The 22,214-nt window shown below is 41.9% G+C and overlaps 1 protein-coding gene across 2 annotated transcripts in view; it reads left to right on the top strand.

The window, feature by feature from the left end:
- The window catches only part of LOC125705354 (uncharacterized), a 115,954-nt gene that overhangs the window by 79,358 nt on the left and 14,382 nt on the right, over nt 1-22,214 (top strand). Inside the window, exons 1-8 of one of the 2 annotated variants that reach the window (XM_048971890.1) lie at nt 5,067-5,249; nt 5,578-5,919; nt 10,984-11,337; nt 13,413-13,514; nt 13,992-14,087; nt 14,389-14,481; nt 17,246-17,317; nt 20,036-20,149. The exons of the other annotated variant lie outside the window; for it this stretch is intronic. Of the exons in view, the coding sequence (XP_048827847.1) occupies nt 5,189-5,249; nt 5,578-5,919; nt 10,984-11,337; nt 13,413-13,514; nt 13,992-14,087; nt 14,389-14,481; nt 17,246-17,317; nt 20,036-20,149 (1,234 nt within the window). The 5' untranslated portion in view covers nt 5,067-5,188. Of the gene's footprint in view, nt 1-5,066; nt 5,250-5,577; nt 5,920-10,983; nt 11,338-13,412; nt 13,515-13,991; nt 14,088-14,388; nt 14,482-17,245; nt 17,318-20,035; nt 20,150-22,214 lie in introns of those variants that run through there. 2 annotated transcript variants of the gene reach the window in all.

The raw sequence follows: 22,214 nt of genomic DNA, 5'->3' as shown, positions 1-22,214 counted from the left end.
ACCCGAAGCACACAGCCAGGATAACCACGGAGTGGCTCCGTAAGAAGCATATCAAGGTTCTGGAGTGGCCTAACCAGACTCCAGACTGAACTTCCAATAGATAATCTTTGAGCGGGAGCTGAAACTCCATGTTGCTCAGCGACAGCCCCGAAACCTGAAAGACCTGGAGAAGATCTGTATGGAGGAGTGGGCCAAAATCCCTGTTGCACTGTGTGCAAACCTGGCAAGAACTACAGTAAACGTTTGACCTCTGTAATTGCAAACAAAGGCTTCTGTACCAAATATTAACACTGATTTCTCAGGTGTTCAAATACAAATAAATTCTTTAAAAATCATACAATGTGATTTCCTGAATTATTTTTAAATGCTGTCTCTCACCGTGGAATGAACGTACAGTGTGAATTTCAGACCCCTCCATGATTTCTAAGTGGGAGAACTTGCAAAATCACAGGGTGTTCAAATACTTATGTTCCTCACTGTATATACTGTACAAGGTGATTGAGCTCAGTACTGACCGGAGCTCAGCCGTGGGATAGACCTCGCATCACCCGGCATTTCTCGGAACTCACGTGTTGGTCTCCTGCCAGGACTGAAAAGGGCTCCCCAGTCCGTGTGTGAAGGTGGGTGATGAGGGCACGTCCACGTATAACTGGCCGCTGCTTTCCATTTTATTAAATAATGGGATTACTTATAAATTCTTATGAAATACATAATCTGTGTATATTTTAATAAATATTTCTGAACGGACCAAAGTGTGCCTGTTGGTTCCTTTGAGAGCCTCTCGTACTAAAACAGCTGGGCTCGGGCGTGGCATTTGGAAATGTCCTGGCGGCCCTCATGTAGCTTTTTGAGCATCTGATTTAGTAATGCTTCTTGGATCAAAATCCTGTCTCCTTTTAAAAGGAGGTCATTTGCCAATTGTAAATTCACCATGGACATGCCAGAAGGACATGAGGTCCTTCCACACTGCATGTTTGTCAGGCCAGGCCGATAAACAGAATATCTTCAGTGACCTGCAGATTTCATCCGATGCCTGGGCCTTGGCTATTTGTGTCAGGTGAGCCTTTGTTGCCGGTAGGGAACACACAATTGTGTCCATTAAGACCTGGGCCTCTGTTTCCAGACACTCTTCAGCATAAGACAGCCCCGCTCTGGTGGGAGCACAGGAAAGAGTGTCAGCCGTGATGAGGATTTTACCTGGAATATTCTGTATGTTGTAGCTGAATCTCATAAGACGTGTTCCTCCTTGTCCTGTCCAAAGACTAGAATGTCATCCGCATGGCAAATCACACCTTCCAGAAGTTGGGTCATGTATCTTTGGAAGTGTTCTGGTGCAGATGCTATTCCAAATGGGAGACGGTTGAAAAAGTATCTCCCAAATGGAGTTATGAAGGTGGTTAGAGGCTTTGAGTCTTCTGTGAGAGGGATCTGCCAAAAGCCTGCCTTTGCATCCAATTTGGAGAAGTCGTGCATCAGAAAGCAGAGCCAATGACTGGTCTATAGCTCGAAGAATGTGTCATTCCCTCTTGACCCACTTGCTTCAGTTTGTGAGGTCAACACAGATACGTATTGCACCATTTGGGTTGGGGACCACTACCATCCCTGCACACCATTCAATAGGCCTGCTCACCTTAGAAATGACGCCCATTCTCTCCATCCTGTGAAGCTCTTCTTTAACTTTTGTTCGGAGAAGAAGAGGCAAACGTCGGGGCGTTGACATTGCATATGGAGTAGCACCACTCACCAGATAAATTCTGTACGACGCTCGTAAGAACCCCAGTCCAGTAAACAGTGAAGGGCAGTTGTGCCTCCCCATACAATAGTTACTGAACGCTTCTACTACCTTGTCGTACTTGCGCTTCTTGGGTTCCTGCAGCAACAGCACTCCCAGTACATTATCATCGCCCATAGTATAGAGAAGGGAATTCACCTGGTATTCTTCTTCTTTCACGCTCAGACCTGAAGCCAGACATTCAAAAGCCTTCAAAACGTTGTATCCGTAGTAATCCGTTGTAACTCGCATCGCTACTCTTTTTTTTTTTTTAAATAAAGCGCGAGTTTCATGAACGCTTGCACTGTACTTCGGCAATTAAATCCCCTTGTCACACGATGTATTAACATATATAAATTAGATGCAGAGACTGCTATGCATCCAACATTCAGGCTACTTATTTATTCCTCCATTTTCCCCCCCCAATCCATTACAAAGCATCTTGGGAACTGTAGTACCCATCACTCATTACAGGTTACAACTAATGTTAATGTCATGAATCAGAGCACTTAAAAGATAAATAATATGGAAATTATATGTTTGTTAAAATGTCGGCTTCTAGAATGGAAATTGCCCATGTTTCAGCTATTAATTAGGGAGTCCTCACTAATCCCGCTTCTATACCCCGTTATGTATATTTTTGTACATGTTATAACAGATTCCATTTAATTTCACAATCTATGGGAGGTATATTCTGTAAAAAAAATTAAATGTTATATATATAAAATATATAAAAATGTTAAAATGAAAATACAATCTCCACTTTGCTATTTAGTTTTAAGTCCAGGCGCAAAAAATCCTGCCAAAATTAAAATGAATAGCAATATTTGTATTTTAATTTTCCGCTCATGAGCAACCCAGGATGGGGGGCCAGCCCATAACAGGGCACACTCACACACCATTCACTCACACATGCACACCTATGGGCAATTTAACAACTCCAATTAGCCTCAGTATGTTTTTGGACTGTGGGGGGAAACCAGAGTACCTGGAGGAAACCCCACGACGACATGGGGAGAACATGCAAACTCCACACACATGTAACCCAGGCGGAGACTTGAACCCGCATCCTGGTTATAAGCACAAAGATTCAAATGGCAATTCGTATTACAATTGGCAATTCAATATTCAATCAATGCATGCATTTGTCATCTCAATATTTAATCTGAGCATTTAATTTGAAAATACATTTTGCAATTGGCAATTCAATATGCAAAGTGCTTATGCAATCCTAAATTCATTTTAAAATATTTGAAATAAAAAATAGAATAACAATTCACTGAATTGCATTTCATATTGCCATGAGCTTTTTGCCTCTTTATTCAAATTGCAATTCATTTTGCAATTGGAAATTCAATATTCAATCAGAGCATGCATTTGTCATTTCAATAAAATATTTAGAAAAGCTGGGCTGAGGAAATGTAGGGCTGTATCTGCAGCACTCTGAAGGAACGCTGGTGGTATACCAAGGAATCTACAACAGAAAAGATAATACTATATGCCACTACAAAGATTTACTCAATGTAAGGCAAGTTAGCTATTCTCTGCAAGGTACAAAGGATAAAAAACAATAAAAAAGAATACAATGCATTACTTTGCATGCCTTTTATCAGTTTATTAAACTGAAAGCGGGTGGAAAAAACGTGCATTATACTTAAGCTAACATGACAAAAATAGCCAATTCTGCTACACACCCAAAAAGTTGTTTGTTAAAATATTTCATGATTTGGGGTATATACTATTATGTACATAATCGTTGGGAAGAAAAGGAGTCACGACTAGCAATTTTACCGTGCGTTCCATCGCGGCGTTTTTTTTTTATTAATATTGTTTCTTAATTTACGTCGCAAACTGATTATGTTTTTTTCGGCTTCATGCCGCAAGAGCATCTTCAGCAAGCGAGACTTAATATAGAGTATGTGTGACTTTGTTCCGAATGTACTTTTTACACTTCAGGAAAAGCGGACTCGTGTCGCATATTCATAATCACCTAGAGCCACTTCATTCTTCATGCTCGTGTAATGCAAGCATGTCTTCAAGCACAATGTGCACCTTAATAAAGACCCCAACGACCCCCCATACTAATGGCAAAGTTACACGTGGCTTAACTTAGCTACTCATTTGCAGTTTCCGATTAATTTACTGTCGTTCACGGCTTAAGTTCCCCGGTTCCCTAGAGGGGAGTGTTCGCAGCGACACGTGCTGCACAGTTTATATACAAGACATTTTGAAAACATGAAATAAAATATGAATAGAATTTTTAAGTAGTAGTACACATATTTATGCAAGTATGCCACTGTAAGGAAACACTGAAATTAAAATGGCCTATACTGCATACCATGTTTCCAGCTAGGTATCTTATAACACCTATGTATAGCCCAAGCTAATGTTAGTGTCCTTACAATGACGTACGTGTCTGCTGTGTACTATGCATTTCATGTTTACCCTACCCAAGATGAATATGTCCTCCACATTCCATTTGGAAATGTGTCTCATTCAAATCAATGTGTACAATTGCTCAAAGTGGCACGCGACCAGTTTAAAGTTATGAACGAAATATCACATTATGCCTGGGTAATTCCACTATTTTCATTACAGGGAGACTTGAGAAATTCTTCAATGAATTCACGCGATAAACACACGTTCTACAGCTTAAACCGTTTATTCATACGTTATTTTGTGTTTCCAAGTTGTCTTACCTAAAACTCTAGGATGCTGTGATGCCCGGCTCGTCCGCTCCTCGTGTGTGCCACGCCCCCTGATTACCCATGTGTGATTCCCTAATTGTCTCTTGCTGTGTCCGATTATTTTGAGTTAGTCATGTCCTATTTATATCCTGGTCTTGCCTGTTACCCTCGTTCGTCATTGCTTGACTCTTGTACGTTCGTTGGTCTCCCGTAGTTTCCATGTTCCCAGTGTTCCTTTCCCCTAATAAACCCCCGATCTCCCCGATCCTGCCGCGTCTGCCTGATTTTTGGCCAACCGCCCGCACGATCGCCTGTTCGTCCGAACCGGAGCGTGACAGATGCCTTACCTAAAACAGCTTTAACTGCATTTTATTTTTTATTGTGACAGGATCTTCGCGCATAGACTTTGAAAACTAAATGGGAAAGTGGAGATTGTATTTTCATTTTATTTTTTTGCAGAAAATACCTCCCATGCACAATCAGCCACTAAACCGTGACTTGAGCGATTAACATTTGATCATGGAAAACAACCACGCGCTCTAGCCTTCGCCGTAATTCAGGTGTGTGGGCGTGTTTCAGCTCCAGGTGTAAACTGAAAGTAAAAGTATGGCCAGAAAATGGCATTTCGTGTAGTGATGGAACTGTGCATATAGGCTGCTTAATAAAAAAGAAAATATGTAACGAAGTTTTTATTATAGAAATAGTTCTTTGTATAACAATAAAGGTGGGGATGCAGATCAAAACTTTCAGCGCTATTTTGATCGTGTTCAAGTTTGTCATTAACTCCGACGGTACGTAAATTTTGAAGACAATTTTGTGTGATTAATAATTTTTAAGAAATTTGAGTTCTTGTTTTGGGTGTACTAATTATTATACCGATATTTTTTTTTTACCAAGTATATTTAAGTAACTGCGTTGTAATTGATATTTCGTGTCTGGTACCTCGTATAATAATGTTGAAGAAATTTATTTGAGTTGTTCTTATTTTGGGTGTACTAATTATTATACAAATATTTGCTTACCAAATATTCAAGTAACTGCGTTGCAGTGTATATTTCGCGTTTATTATGTAATGCTTTGAGGCATGAAGTGATTTTATATCACTTATTCCTGTGGCAGGTTTCCTGCTACACGGGTCTGCTGGTCCTCTAACAGCGCGGCTGGGAGGAGCTGTACTGCTGCCCTGCTTTGTGGACAGACCCATGCCTTTCGAGGAGCTGGAGGTGGACTGGAGAAGGACTGATTCAGACATCGTGCACCTATTTCAGGGGGGTCAGAGCAGACCTGAATCACAGGGGGATGCCTACAGGGGCAGAGCCCACTTCTTCTCTCAGGAAATCCCCAAAGGCAACTTCTCTCTGCTGCTTGACGGTGTGAGGACTGCAGATGCAGGAGTGTACAAGTGTGTGGTTTATACAGAGCAGGAGCACCATGAAACACGGGTGGAAATACGGGAAGTAGGTAAGTGAGCCTTTCTGTTTTAAGACACATGGACCCAGAAACATAGATTTCTTATTAACATTGGGGGAGGCGAGTATATCGGGGACGGTCTGAGGGGTGACGTTACTCCTGTAGTGCTGCTGTGTACAGTTTGTTTTTTTAATTCATAAATTGCTGCTACTATCACTATATATATAAAGTGATTTGCATCTTTACATTTATTTATATTCTTCGTTTACGTGGCAGTTTAAGTGCGGTAATGTCCTGCATTGTATACGCTGAATTTGTGGGAATTAATGCAAACCGAAAACTAAAATAGAAAATAAACACTGGGGAACAAAATCCAGTAATTACAAATAAAGTGGAAGCTGGTCTCAAACTCAGGACCAAAGGGTTTATAACCACACGCTCAGCCCACAGAGCTATGTGGGAGTGTGGAGGGGTAAGGAAATGCACTTGGGCTTGAAGGACACATGGAGGACAGGATGGTCAGCAGTACTGTACCTGCTGGACAAAGGGGGGGTGGGGGGACATGAACGATTGTGGAGGACGGGTGCTGACTCTGAAAAGTACATATCTGGATAGTTTTAGTAATAGTACAGTATGTGTGTGTTTTATCAGCCAGTCATGCTCATGGGACTTGATGTTACAATCCCAGTATCCGGCATGTTCTTGAATGGGGATTGGGGTTGTTGCTTCAACTTGGTCATCTTCAGTAGAATCTGAGTTAATAATTGAGTTACAGCATGATAAAAGTAAGTAGTTACGATGGAAAGCAACTATTGCATAACATTTTTTTAATGTTCAAATATGTCAAAGAATTTGGATCCCCCCCCTTAATGGAACTTTAAATTCAACTGTATGATCAATTTTATAATAAAACTAAATATTAAATATGTTAATAAATGAAATGGACACTTCATAGTTAAATTAACTGAAAAAATTGTCCACTAATCTACACTATATTAAATGTAGCTGTGAGACAATGTGAAATAAAACACCTATCAAATGTAATTTATTATTGAAAATATTATTATGTTTATTATAGTAGAACAATTAAACACAATAAATGTTTTAGAACTTGTGATATTTACCTCAACAGATCGCAACTAGCCATCAAATAAGTCTAAAATTTAATTATGTGAGACCTCTGAAGGAATCCGACTCAACTGTTGGTAACTGCAGCATGTTCTCAACAATATACCTGGCTGTCAGTCTGTTTAGTTCAGTCTATCACAAGTTTTTGTGGAGAAATAAAATCAAGCTTGGGCTACTTGGATGACGTGGCTCCATCTCATTTGTTAGCGGAGCTCATGTTAACTGCACCTGGGTTTGTGTTGCGATCAACACCGGCTCCTTTGGCCGCTAGTTTTGCAGAAACGTGTGGCGATGAGACCTTCTTCATGAGATAAGAATTTGCTTTCAACCGACATGAAGAAACACTTTGTTCCTGGGTGTAATGTACATTTACCATGTACATTTTTGCCTTTTATCTCAGTGAGGGAAAAATAATGTCTGTACTTCCAGTTTAAAAATGCTACTTTTGGATTACCTGGGTTCGCCATTGCTATGTGTGTCTCTTAGTCGTTTGTGTTTCTGTGTGAACACCTGCCCAACTCTGCCTCTGGTTGGCTTTCAATGAAATGTTATTCTTTCTTAGCCAATCATCATCACTTATGTGGTTGTCTCGCCCACCAAGGAAAAGAAAAAAAATGCTTCTCCTGTGGCTGAGAGAGCCTGATCAGATGAAATCAGCTTCAGTGAGCTTTATTATAGTAACTTGCCGCATTTTATTGTCAGTAATGGTAACGGCGTTGTAACGATGAAAACTGGTTAGTTAGATTACCCGTTACTGAAAAAAATGACGCCATTAGTAACACCATTTATTTTAATGCCGTTATTCACATCAGTGGTCAGTAGAAGGGCACCCTGCTTCATCTGTGTTTCCACGACACCTCCATATAGCCCAACCGCAACACCTGGCACCCCAGGTCCGCTCCCCTCCGCTTTTACCCCTTTGTTCGTCATTTTGCAGCCCAGTTGGGATCCTTGTTGACGTGGCCACAAACCCTCTACATCCTCCCTCTACTGGGAACATCTGGGTATTCCAGCGTCATTGTTCTGCCTCAGCTGCTACGTCTGCATACCTCAGAATTTTGTGTTCATATGCAAACGTTTTTCCACTCCCAATTCTGAATTAGCTCTGTCCATATATAGCTTATTATTCTGTAGATGAACAAAACAATTCTTTAAACTTACTGACACCATAGGATATTGTACAGAAATGTTTTATTATGTACATTTTATTATGTTCATTTCTGAATTATATATAAAATTGATGTGATTTCTTTTGATGCATGACTCAAAATCCATGGAACAAAGGACTTAAATGCTCTATTGTAAACACTTCCAGGTAGAAGCCAGCACAAACAAAATACTGTCCATCTATTACCATCCGCTTTTCCAGGGTTTGGGTCATGGCGGTAGCAACTTTAGGAGAGAGACCCAGACCTCCCTCTCCCTAGCTACCTGTACCAGCTCTTTGGGGGGATGCTGAGGCATTCCCAGTCCAACCGAGAGATATAGCATGTCCTGAGTTTGCCCCGGGGCCTCCTCCCTGTAGGACATGCACGGGAAACCTCTCGAGGTTGCTGCCCAGGAGGCATCCGCACCAGATGTCCAAACCACCTCAACTGGCTCCTTTCGGCATGGAGAAGCAGCGGTTCTACTCTGAGACTCTCCTGGATATCTGAACTTTTCACCCTATCTCTAAGGGAGAGCCCAGACACCCTGCAGAGAAACCTCACTTTGGCCACCTGTATTCGCAATCTCATTCTTTCGGTCACTAGCTCATGACCATAGGTGAGGGTAGGGACGAAGATGGACCAATAGATCGAGAGCTTTGCTTTCCGGCTCAGTTCTTTCTTAGTCACGACGAACCGCAGACGCCGCTCCGATCCGTCTGTCCAGCTCTTGATCTCGCCTATCCTCACTCGTGAACGAGACCCCAAGATACTTGAAGTCCTCCACTTGGGACAGTAGCTTCTCCCTGACTTGAAGAGGGCAATCCACCCATTTCCGGCTGAGAACCATGGTCTTGATCTTGAAGGTGCTAATCCTCAATTTTGTTTAAATAGAGGTTCCTGACAAAGTCAAAAAGCTGTGATGCAGTAAACAAATTTATGTGGTGCTTTTATGCATTTAAAACTTACAAACGGGTCGGTGCCGACCCTAACAGCATATGCTCATACTGTTTCTCTTGAGTGCCACGCCCCCTCGTCTACCCTGTGTGAAATCCCTATGTTATCAGCTGTTTCCAGTCATGTTTTTTGCTGTTGTGTATTTAAGTCCGCATTAGAGTATATTTCTCCAGTCCAGTCATTAATGTCTTGACGTCGCTGTGTGTTACCTGAGTGTGTGATCCCTTAATTCCCTCATTTACCGGACTCCCTTCACCTGCTTCCCTGCTCCGTGCCTGCTCCACGTATGACAGTTGCAGTGTAAAAAAAAAAAAAAAAACTGGCAGCTGGGGTTGCCAGTATAATTCTGTAAAAAAAACGTCAAAAACATAATCATCATTACGGAATAATGTGTAAATTTAACAGTATAAAATGTACAAAATTACAGTGTAAACCAGTAAACACTGTGTTTCTGCTGAATTAGCTTGACAATTATACTATAAACCAGTTCTTACATCCAATTATCAATTGTCCATCTAATCTCACTCAGTTTCATTGAAAAACACCAAACAAACAATTTTAGTGAAGTGAAAAATTGTCATTGCTGGAACATGATGACATGTGTCCTCAGCATTTAGCACAGCGGTGAGCCACTATTATTTAGCACCCAGTGAGCAGTATTTGGGAATGGTACCATGCTGGTTGGGGATTGAAACCAGCAACCTTCCAATCACAAACACACCATGTTACCCATTAGATCACCACTGCCATTATTTGGCACCAAAATCCTCATTATGTGTCATTAAACTGAATTTTTCTGTAAATTACCTTCAAAGGTTGTTTATAATGTATTTTTTTTATGCATTAACAATTTCTTTCAGTGAAAGCAGCATCTAATTACTGTAATTTTGCATATAGACAATGTGAATAAATCCCAGCTAATTCACATTTACCTGACTGTCTATGTAGTATCATGGAAGTTACACATAAAAGTAACGCATTACAGACAGAGGTGGAAAATTCTTGTCCAGAAAATGCAAATCCAGACCAGGATTTTGTTTCAACCAACCACACTGAAAAAAGTTACCTTGAATGAGCTCACTTGAATCATGTACAGTGGTTCTACCCAAATAGAATGAGTATTTTGAAAATGAAACACTGATTTTAAGTTGATGCATTGACATTGTGTTCTGAGAACAGAGTATAGTTGAGTTTATCACACAATTTTTTTTTCATGTCTAATTAATCCTCCGGGTCCCCCGCGACCCAGTAGGATAAGCGGTTTGGAAAATGGATGGATGGATGGATGGATGTCTAATTAATCCAAATGAATAACTTTCATTCAATTAAATTAGGTATATAATCTAACAGTAGCCATGATAAAAGGTAACTTAAAGACAATACAAAACATTGTGAAGGGCAGTTTTTGCAAATGCGTCTGCTCTGTGGAACCGGGTTAAATGAAGCTCAAAACCATCTGCTTTTGTGAGGGGAAAAATTGGGATTGGCTTTGTATTACCAAACGACAAATGATGGAACTCTGTTTTTTATTATGCAGCAATTGTCACTCATTGTCACTCAGATTGTAGAGGATGTGGGTCCAAGCAAATTGAGGAGGCGAGACCAACCAATCAGATGTCTTGTACCCACCTCATCTGCAATCTAATTGGTTATCTCTCGGAACCAATCACTTTTCATTCTGCCCACAGAATATAGTTGTGTAAGCAAAACTCCTACAAGCTTAGTGTTGTGCCAGATTCCCATATGTCAAAAGTGTCATTTAAAATTTTTTAAATTGATGTATGTTGAAATGAAAACAACCCCAAACATATGTTTCCCATTTAAATAGTATGGGAAAACAGACAGGTGTTGCCAGATTGTATGAATCTTCCTGTTCTTGTTCCAGAGCGGCTGGTGGTGACGGGTGCAGATGAGCCTGTCTATGCACATGCTGGAGAGGATGTGACTCTCAGCTGCTCTGTGGACACCCATGTTAATGTGACAGAGCTTCAGGTGAAATGGATAAAGACAGACGATGACGGTGACATCTTGGTGCTTCTGTATGCTGATGGAGGGAACAGACCAGAGTCTCAGGATGGGAGATACTCTGGAAGAGCTGAATTCCTCACTGAGGAAATTCCCAAAGGAAACTTCTCAATGAAACTGAGGAAAGTCAGGACTGAAGACAAAGGAGAGTTCAGGTGTGAAGTCCACTCAGATACTGATTCTGCCAATACAACTGCCAGGATAGCAGCACTGGGTGAGTCACTAGAAGGGCTGGTTTTTGCATGTCTCTCAGCATAGTTCTGTGTGATTAAATTCATTCTGGTAAGTCTCAGTGGTTCTGCTGCAGACTGACCTTCATGCAAATGCCATAGGGTTTAATCTGCTCAGTGTAACAGTAGAAATGGTGAAATTTAGTACAATTTTAAAGACACAAAATGCATTTCATGAATGAATTAATATTTGTTTCAAACTTCAGCTTTAGTGGTTTTCAGCTCTGTAATAACAGGTACAGTGGCAAGAAAATGTATGTGATCCTGTTGAAATTTCATTGTTTTCTCCATTAATTTGTCATAAAGTGTGATCTGATCTTCATCTAAGTCAAAGGTATTGAGAAATATAATATGGGTATAATAATAACACAAAAAAATCTGATCTTTCGTGTCTTTATTGAGAACAACCATAAAAAACTCATAGTGCTAGTAGAAAAAGTAAGTGGACCCTCGAGTTAATAACCTTAAAAAAAGCTAATTGAAGTCATTATGAGATTTGAGCAAACCTGGAGTCTTGTTAAGAAATGAGTTTAGAGGTGTGGACTAGAGCTACTTTGACTGATAAAAACCACCCAGACGTTTTGAGTTTGCTCTGCACAAGAAGAATACACTTATGTGAGCCATGTCTCGCCAAAAAGAGCTTTCAGAGGATCTACAATCAAGAATTGCTGATTTACATAAAGCTGGGAAGGGTTACAAAATGATTTCAAAGACTTGAGAAATTCACCAGTCTACAGTTAGGTAAATAATCTACAAATGGAGACACTTTGGGACTGGCGTACTCTACCAAGAAGTGGGTGCCCAGTTAGGATGACATCAAGAGCTCAATGAAGACTCATCAATGAGGTAAAGAAACAACCCTGAGTGACAGCCAAAGATGTGAAGACGTTATTGGAACTGGATAACATCTGTGTTCATGAGTCTACAGTACGTAAAACATTGAACAAGAAGGGTGTCTAAGGCACGACACCACAAAGGAAGCCGCTGCTTACTAACCAGAAGATTGTTGCACGCCTGAAGTTTGCAAAAGAGCACAATGGCACTCCACAGCGGTATTGGCAAAATGTTTTGTGGACTGATGGAACTAAGATTGACTATTTGGAAAGAACACGCAGCACTACATCTGGCGTAAAATGGGCCCTGCATATCATCATGAAAACATCATCCCAACCATAACGTATGGTGGAGGAAGCATCATGATTTGGGCCTGCTTTGCATCGGGGCTTGGCCAGCTTGCAGTCATTGAGGGGAAGATGAATTCCCAAAAAAAATCTTCAGGATAATGTAAAAATGTCTGTATGTCAGCTGAACGACATACAGACTTGTCATGGAATGACTTGAAGAGAGCAATGTACATGAGACAGCCAAAGAATATGACAGAGCTAAAGCAGTTCTGCCAGGAAGAATAGGTCAAAATTCCTCCTGAACGATGTGCAGGTCTGATCCACAGCTACAGGAAGCGCTTGGTTGAGGTTATTGCTTCCAAGGGTTCACTTACTTTTACCTCTAGCACTATGAGTTTTTTATGGTTGTTCTCAATAAAGACATGAAAGATCAGATTTCTTTTTGTGTTATTATTTTACGCACATTATATTTGTTAATACCTTTGACTTAGATGAAGTTCAGATCATATTTTATGACAATTTAATGAAGAAAGCCACGAAAGTCCAAATGGTTCATATACTTTTTCTTGCCACTGTATTTTATTAAAGTGATACAGTGTAATATGTTATTATGGTTTCATTATTAATATTCATTTAGGAGCTACAGAGACCAAGAGAGTGTCACTGGGAAAAACGCAGTAATAACACAGTATTTTTCTTAATTGTACATAACATTGTATGAATGAGTAATACATTTTAAAAATCTCATATATTAAATCTGTATGTTTTTAGACTGGAGAACAGTTAGGACTTACACACTTATGGACAAAGAATGAATCATAAATTTCTGCTACATTTTGTGAGACTAAATGATGTGGACGTGTTGATTATGCTGCAGCAAGACAAACAGCCTATTTTAGAAAATGACTAATGGAATGTAATTCTGAATATTTTAGGTTATTCATCCCTGCATTGGCTGATTCTGGGGCTGTGCATCGCTGTCACACCTGTAGTCCTACTTACTGGTGCTTTATCTGTCAGGCATTTAATAAGGGAAGGTAAGTGTAGTATCTGCTCTGTCATTTCTAGTAATTATGATGACATCAGTGGATCCATGTTTGTAGCCACTTATCCTGTAGAGGGCATCTCAGCAGACATGGGGCATCAGGCAGGACTGTATCTACACAGGGTGCCTGTCCACTGCAGGGCTTAACTGTGATGTAATTAACTTACTTTGATCCTGTTTCTCTGGTAACAAACACATATGTGTGAATATGAATTATTTCAGAAAATTTTATTACTATAAACCCCTGCAAACTAAAACAATGAACCAAAGCTGATGTCCTCATTGAAATTATACTAAAATAATGTAGGATCTGCATCTGGTGAGACTGACAGTCTGTACTGCGTGTCTGTCGGTGTGAATGCAGCAGAATGACCATCTGAGGATGGTTGTAGATCATTAAACTTTGCATGAACCATCATCTAATGTTAAACAGCATGTGGTTAAATTTGGTTCTACTTTCTGTCTATAGATAAAAACAAACAGGCCCTGCTGAGTCACTGGTCACATGTCACAGTCCCACAGATCATGGTTTCCGCAGCCTTCATCCTGTGGGGTGTAACTGAAGGTGAGCCCATTAAATATGGTTTAAAGAAGCTTTGCAAAGAGACAGATTTTATTGTATTTGTTGTGCAGGCAGTAAGAAATAAACAGCAGCAGCAAAAACAGCAACCTGCTGGGGATTAATTATGTAAATTAATTAATTATGTAAATTGGTGACTGTAATTTGAGGCTGATACTTAGTATTTGTAATCTGTACTGTGATGATTCACTTTTAAGGTGAATAAGTTTCCTACATAAATAAACTCATAGTTATTTATAGTTTGATATGTATTTCGTACAGTAACTTAACGTTACCTATTTCCCAGGATCAACAGAAGAGGCTGTTACTTGTCCTGCCATCAGTCTGACGTATATCCTGGTGCTGTTTAATATGGCTCCATATCAGGAATTAATTACAGGTACATATTTCCATGTTTCTTCTCCTATTTCTTACATTTCATATTAAAGAAGGTTGTCACTGTAAACTGTAAAATAAAGGCAGGTATTTATAATTAGTTTGACCAAGACAGCGATCACTGTCAGCACTGTGTCAGAGCGGTTTGGAGAAGAGCAGCTGAGAGCTTCCAAAAGACCATATGTAAAGAACCAAAGAGCAGTGAAGATCCATAGTATCAGGCAGGAGATGAAGACCCTCAGGTCCCAATACAAACAGGCAAAAGAAGAGGAGAGCAGTGGCTTGGCTCAGCTGATGTACATCCTACACAAGAAGATCAGGGTCCTCCAGCGGGCAGAGGGGCATCGGAGACGACACTGTGAAAGAGCCTGAAAGCACTGCATTCATCACCAAGCCCTTTAGGTTCATGAAGGATCTGTTAGGGCAGAAGCATAGCAGCAAGCTGGCCTGTTCACAGGGGGAGAGGGACCAGCATCTGAAGTAGATGTATAGCGACCCAGTAAGAGATCAGGACCTGGGAGAGTGCAGCACAGTGATGCAGCCGACCGAGGCAGCTGTGCAGTTTGACATGTCAGACCTGCAGCTGAAAGAGGTTCCTGAGGTAGTCAGGAGAGAATGAGCAAGTTCAACTCCAGTGGCATCCTGAGTGGCATCCATACAAAGCAAACAAGAATCACCTTAAACTCTTGCTGTGCCTGTGGAGGCTCCCCTGAGTCATCTAGAGAAGGACCAGTATTTCCAGTGGAGGGTTGCTGAAGGGTTTTGGATCCCAGAGGAGGAGAACTGGAGGCGAATAGACCAGTTCCACCACATCTCTCTGTTGAGTGTTGAAGCAAAGATCATCATCAGTGCTGTTTGTGCACCCTTCTTGTGAAGTTCAGTTACGTCGATAAATCACTTCAGAAAAGGGACATTTCAGGAATGACTGGATGCCTGGAGCACATGGGCGTGGTGACTAGTGATACGCGGATTACAGTTATATCCGGGGGGGGGGTGGGCACCGCGGCAGGCAGATTCATATAAATTACTATTCTGATTAATAGCAGAAAGTTTGCACATGGGTGATATATGTCTTAAATGAGGAAAATATTCATTACATTCTCTAAAATGTGAATGTATTTTAAGTTTCATTTAACATCAGGTACGAATTAGCAGACTAGACTCCCATTGCGGGTCCATTTGTCTTAAGCAGCAATAGAGGCAAAAATGATACGAGTGAAAATCAAATAAGGAGAATTAAAAACAAATAAAAAGGATGGGTGGAAAAGTTATGTGTGGGAGTGATTTAGTGAAATAGTTACCATGACGAGTGAAGTGCTGGTAATGTCATGTGTAACACGGTATTAGTATTCTTAATGCTCTGTATTTGGGAAGATGACATGCAGAGTTATAGTCTGACGGGAGTAAAGATGTCAGTCTGTGTTCAGGCTGGTGTAGAAATACCTGCTGCCATTGAAAGAAGAACTTTCACTTTAAGTTAATGGTTATTTATTTAAAACCAGCTTAATTCAGTGTAACATGTTATCAGATCATCATACTTACATGTATCCTACTGAGAAACACTGGTAATGTGTGATCGGGGGCCGGTCTCTGATACTTTATTCGGGTGGGTGGCGGGTGGATGATTTATATGTACATGTGGATTCGGATGGAGTCAGAGCCGATCTGCGCATCACTAATGGTGACACAGCTGATCAGGGAGGCTGGGAGAACAAAGACAATCTGTCAGTCCTGTGGCCCGACCTGGAAAATGCATAAGGCTCAATTCCACACAAGCTGGTGCAGCTGCCTCTGGTGGAACATCGTGTTCCCAGTAGTCAGAGATCTGTTTTGCAAGCTGAGTCAAGGCCATCGCTGAAGCTATCAGCTCAGGATTGGAATGGGCTGGCCCTCCAGGCTGCTGATCACCTTCATCAGAGATGGGGAACAACCAATATCTGCTGTAAGACGGTGTCCTGGACCAAGGTGCATGGAGAACAAGGTGTTTCCCTGTGGAGGTTGGCTGCAGGGGCTCTGCAGCCTGATTTTTAACTAAGTCTTCAGTTGGTTGGGCATCAAAGGTGAGAGGAGGAGAAGAGCCGCAACACCAATGAAGTGGCAGCGAAAACCTCAAGACGGCTGTGCCTGAAGAGAGGGGAGTCATGGGGGCAGAGGAGTCAGTCAGCCACCTGGACACAAGCTGGGGTCTGATCAGCCCCAACCGGGTCACCTGGAGGAGGGTGTATGATTTTGAAAGACCTGAAACACGCAGTGATTCCAGGAACATCACTGAGGATGAGTGCAGGAGCATCACTAGATGTATTTGCACAGCAACAGAAGAATTCAGGAATTAATATTTGTCAATATGTCCAAATTTCTATAGTTTATGAAATAAGCATGAAAACCTTTTAATACATTTTAATACAATCCATCAGTACATTTTCCATGAGGTGTTTCCATATGATTGCTGGTTCTCCTGCAGCCCAGTTACTGTTGGTATCAGGGTTGTAACACTGCACTGTCCAGCTGTTACACTGTAATGTGGGTCACAGAGACTTTTACTTTGTATAAGGATCTTCTGCTGCTAATGTGTGTAAAACGATCATCTAACAGCTCATGATGATGAATTTTTATTTAATTTGTCATTAAGGAATGAATGGTCATTAATGGTCTGTTAAATAATTTTTCTATAATTTGAGGTAGCTCTCCTGATTTATGGTTTAATTTAACATATAATTATAAATCTCATTTTTATTTTATTAAAAATATAACTTGTTTTCATCTTGCAGTTTCATGGCAGAATATTATAATCCTCTCTCTGAGAATTGCATTTCCCATCATTGTTTTGGGTACACTAACAGGTGAGTTTAAGTGTAATTAATGGATATGAAATATTAAAGCAAAATGGAATAAAGCAGCGGCGAGGCATGGTGGTGCAGTGGTTAGCACTGTCGCCTCACACCTCTGGGACCCGGGTTCGAGTCTCCGCCTGGGTCACATGTGTGTGGAGTTTGCATGTTCTCCCCATGTCGTCGTGGGGTTTCCTCCGGGTACTTTGGTTTCCCCCCACAGTCCAAAAACATGCTGAGGCTAATTGGACTTGCTAAATTGCCCGTAGCTGTGAGTGTGCCCTGTGATGGGCTGGCCCCCCATCCTGGTTTGTTCCCTGCCTTGTGCCCATTGCTTCCAGGATAGGCTCCAGACCCCCCGCAACCCAGTAGGATAAGCGGTTTGGAAAATGGATGGAATAAAGTAACATCTTCTGGTAAAATATTAAACACACTGTGGTGCATCTTTGAAGATGCCAAACATACTTCAGTGTTTTAGCACAAACTGCTCATTTTCCATCTCATTACTGTACTGACTTTAGGTAATTCTGTTGCTCTCAGAACCTCAGGTTTTAAACTACCTTTAAGTCATAGGTTGATTCACAGCTGAATCCCCAGGTTACTCAGTTTGAAGGAAAATTACGATAGATTTTGTTTTACGATAGATAGTTAATTTTGGCTTAAAAATGCCTGGCACTGCTCAGTTGCATTGGGCCATGGTGGTACAGGATATCTGAGGAGTTTGTTAACAGTCCTAAGGAGTATCTGTGGCCTAGACTTAGGACCACTTATGATGAAGGAGTAGAAGTTTGAGTGAGCAATATTTAGGGCGTCCCTGTACTTGTGAATGTGATCAGTATATAAAAGCATGTGCACAGTGAGACCAGATTTCTTATAAAGGTGTTCAGGACGCCGGCCAGTGGCCTTTATTATTCTGAGCTCAGGGGGGAACCAAGGACAAGAGCAAGTGGCTGGGATCAGTCTGGTCTTTAGAGGGTCTGGATCATTAAGCAGTACAGAGATAGTATCATTATAGAAGGAAACCATAGTATCAGGAGAAGAGAGTTTATGTAAGTCAGACGGGGAGGAGGATAGAAGAGAACCAGGAATGAGATTAGAACTGACAGATCTAGTATTGCAGTATGTGATTTTTTCGAAGGAGGAGGAATATTAATGTGAAAACTGCATCCAGAAACATCATTCAAACCAGTAGGACAGAAGAGATCAAGAATATGACCATGAATGCGAGTTGGGAAGTTAACATGCTGTGTCATATTAAAACATACTAATGCTGAGATGAACTCAGATGTGTAGGAGCAGTCAGTGTCAACATGGATATTAAAGTCACCAAAAACAATAATGGAAGGCAGAGAGATGAGATAAGTGTGAGGAGTCCGTTAAATTCTGGCAGGAGGTTAGCAGCAGTTTTAGGAGGGTGATAAACTAACAAGAGCAGCAAAGGGGGGAGGAAACAACCTTCAGAGTAATATATTCAAAAGCAGTGACATCAAGAAATGAAAGTAATTTTTAAAGTAGATCGACAGCAGACAGCTAGCCCACCCCCTCTTCCATATAAACAGGGTTTGATAGGTAGTTGTAGCCTGGGGGGGGTCAGCATGTTCAGATGTAAATAGTCACCACGTTGTTGCCAAGTTTCTAAAATACAAATTATGTCCACTTTCTTCTGAATAATGAGGTCATTGATCAGAGATGCTTTTTTGGTTATTGAATGAGCATCCAGAAGGGCAAGATTTAAGTCAACATGGCTGGGAGAAAATGGGGCAGATTTGGAAGAGGATGAAGATGCTCATGAGTTATTCCTCAGATGGCTTTAGTGTCATACCGGCGCACATGAACGTATGTCCGTACTATATGCAGTAAAACTCCAGGCTGTCGATTAAAATGAGTAATGAAGCTGCACATACCAGTTGTAGGAAAAATTAGGTCAGATAGTTTGATCTCCACCAAAGTGAAGGAAAATTAATTATTCTTTTACTGTTTATTATTTGATGATGATTATTAATTAATTATTATGCCCAGTGTTAGTCTGTTAATGGAAGACTTGGGTGGGATTCACTAATTACAGTATCGCTGAGTAACCTGGGTTAGAATGATCGTCCACCGAACACCCTTCACCAGGTAAGGTAGTGGATACGTAGCGAAGCTCTTCCCACAGCCGCTGAGAGAGAGTCTCGCGATATTTTCAGGCGAGCTTGAGCTTTAGAGCTTAGGAGCCAGTTCACACAGAGGCAGTGACTTAATTGTGAGCAGTCAATGAAACGGAGATGTGTGTTATATAAAAGGCATAAATTTATGTCTAATTAACACTACAATTACATTACATGTAACATTAAACAGAACACATAACAGATTAAAGCAAAACAGACTTCATATATGGTCATTGGCATTACACTTATCCACTTACCTGGATGGAATCATACAGGCTGATTGGCTCATTTGGTTCACCTATGCATGTGGCTTTATAGCTGTTTGGAAGCATGATTTAGGGTGAATAATGTCTCCCAGCCAAACACCCTCACTGACTTTTCATGACCCTTATTAATCTGCTTCCTAACCTGTGTGACTCTATGGGTTAGAACTTAACCGCAGGCTGATCCTGCTCTCTGATCCTTACTTACACGTTACTTTAGACAAAAGCTTCTGATACACAAATGAACCACTGAATGCATTTGCTTTTTCTTGTGTCTAACATTAATTACTTATTGACTGACTATTCTTACCTCATTTCAGGTTCTTTCATTGAGTTCTCAGCTAAATATTCCCCAACTCCAGCTGAGAAAACAGCATTTGGAGGAATGTTTGGTGTAATCATCTTTATCTTCATTTTTTTTGTTATATTGCGAAGTGAGTATGTTTATAAATGGATTTCGGGAATACTGGATTAGAGTAATACATAGAGATTTATTTTCTGCATTGTATTCAAACAGAAATGTGTGACGATTTACTGTACATAATTAAAATTTTTATAGTAGTATCTGTTTTGTTCAGTGTTAATCTGTATCCATGGGGCAAGACAGTGGCTCAGTGCTCAGCACTGCTGCCTGACACCTCCAGACTGCTGGTCTGAGTCCCCCTCCTCTGTGTCTCTGTACAGTCTGCATGTGCTCCCCATGTCATGTAGGTTTGAGTCCCCTTCTGTGTCTGTATGCAGTCTGCATGTGCTCCCCATGTCATGTAGGTTTGAGTCCCCTTCTGTGTCTGTATGCAGTCTGCATGTGCTGCCCATTTCATTTGAGTTCGAGTCCCCCTCCTCTGTATCTGTGTACAGTCTGTATGTGCTCCCCATGTCATGTGGGTTTGAGTCCCCCTCCTCTAGTACGGTGTGCAGTCTGCCTGTGCTTCCCATGTCATGTGGGTTTGAGTACCCGTCCTCTGTGTCTGTATGCAGTCTGCATGTGCTCCCCATGTCAGGTGGGTTTGTGTCCCCCTCTTCTGTATCTGTGTGCAGTCTGTATGTGCTCCCCATGTCATGTGAGTTTGAGTCCCCCTCTTCTGTATCTGTGTGCAGCCTGCCTGTGCTCCCCATGTCATGTGGGTTTGAGTCCCCCTCCTCTAGTACAGTGTGCAGCCTGCCTGTGCTCCCCATGTGATGTGGGTTTGAGTTCCCCTCCTCTGTATCTGTATGCAGTCTGTATGTGCTCCCCATGTTATGTTGGTTTGAGTCCCCCTCCTCTGTATCTGTGTGCAGGCTGCATGTGCTCCCCATGTCAGGTGGGTTTGTGTCCCCCTCCTCTGTATCTGTGTGCAGTCTGCATGTGCTCCCCATGTCATGTGAGTTTGAGTCCCCCTCCTCTGTGACTGTGTGCGGCCTGCCTGTGCTCCCCATGTCATGTGGGTTTGAGTCCCCCTCCTCTAGTACAGTGTGCAGCCTGCCTGTGCTCCCCATGTTATGTGGGTTTGAGTGCCCCTCCTCTGTATCTGTGTGCAGGCTGCATGTGCTCCCCATGTCAGGTGGGTTTGTGTCCCCCTCCTCTGTATCTGTGTGCAGTCTGCATGTGCTCCCCATGTCATGTGAGTTTGAGTCCCCCTCTTCTGTATCTGTGTGCAGCCTGCCTGTGCTCCCCATATCATGTGGGTTTGAGTCCCCCTCCTCTAGTACAGTGTGCAGCCTGCCTGTGCTCCCCATGTGATGTGGGTTTGAGTTCCCCTCCTCTGTATCTGTATGCAGTCTATATGTGCTCCCCATGTTATGTTGGTTTGAGTCCCCCTCCTCTGTGTCTGTATGCAGTCTGTATGTGCTCCCCATGTTATGTTGGTTTGAGTCCCCCTCTGTATTTGTGTGCAGTCTGCATGTGCTCCCCATGTCATGTGGGTTTGAGTCCCCCTCCTCTGTGACTGTGTGCAGTCTGCCTGTGCTCCCCATGTCATGTGAGTTTGAGTCCCCCTCTTCTGTATCTGTGTGCAGTCTGCATGTGCTCCCCATGTCATGTGAGTTTGAGTCCCCCTCTTCTGTATCTGTGTACAGTCTGCATGTGCTCCCCATGTCATGTGGGTTTGAGTCCCCCTCCTCTGTGACTGTGTGCAGTCTGCCTGTGCTCCCCATGTCATGTGGGTTTGAGTCCCCCTCCTCTGTGACTGTGTGCAGTCTGCATGTGCTCCCCATGTCATGTGAGTTTGAGTCCCCCTCTTCTGTATCTGTGTACAGTCTGCATGTGCTCCCCATGTCATGTGGGTTTGAGTCCCCCTCCTCTGTGGCTGTGTGCAGTCTGCCTGTGCTCCCCATGTCATGTGGGTTTGTGTCCCCCTCCTCTGTATCTATGCAGTCTGGGGGTTGGTCCTTTTTTTGCAGGGGGTTATAGCTAAGCCTGTCCATTAAATCCCCCCTGCCCCCCAGCACTCTGGGTACCTTTTATTACCCTATTTATATCTTCAAATTAAGTTTTGTTTTTACCACAGTGTCTGACATGGG

Source organism: Brienomyrus brachyistius, chromosome 12 (assembly GCF_023856365.1).
Source record: "Brienomyrus brachyistius isolate T26 chromosome 12, BBRACH_0.4, whole genome shotgun sequence".
Taxonomy (NCBI): domain Eukaryota; kingdom Metazoa; phylum Chordata; class Actinopteri; order Osteoglossiformes; family Mormyridae; genus Brienomyrus; species Brienomyrus brachyistius.
This window is presented reverse-complemented; position numbering and strand designations above follow the sequence as displayed.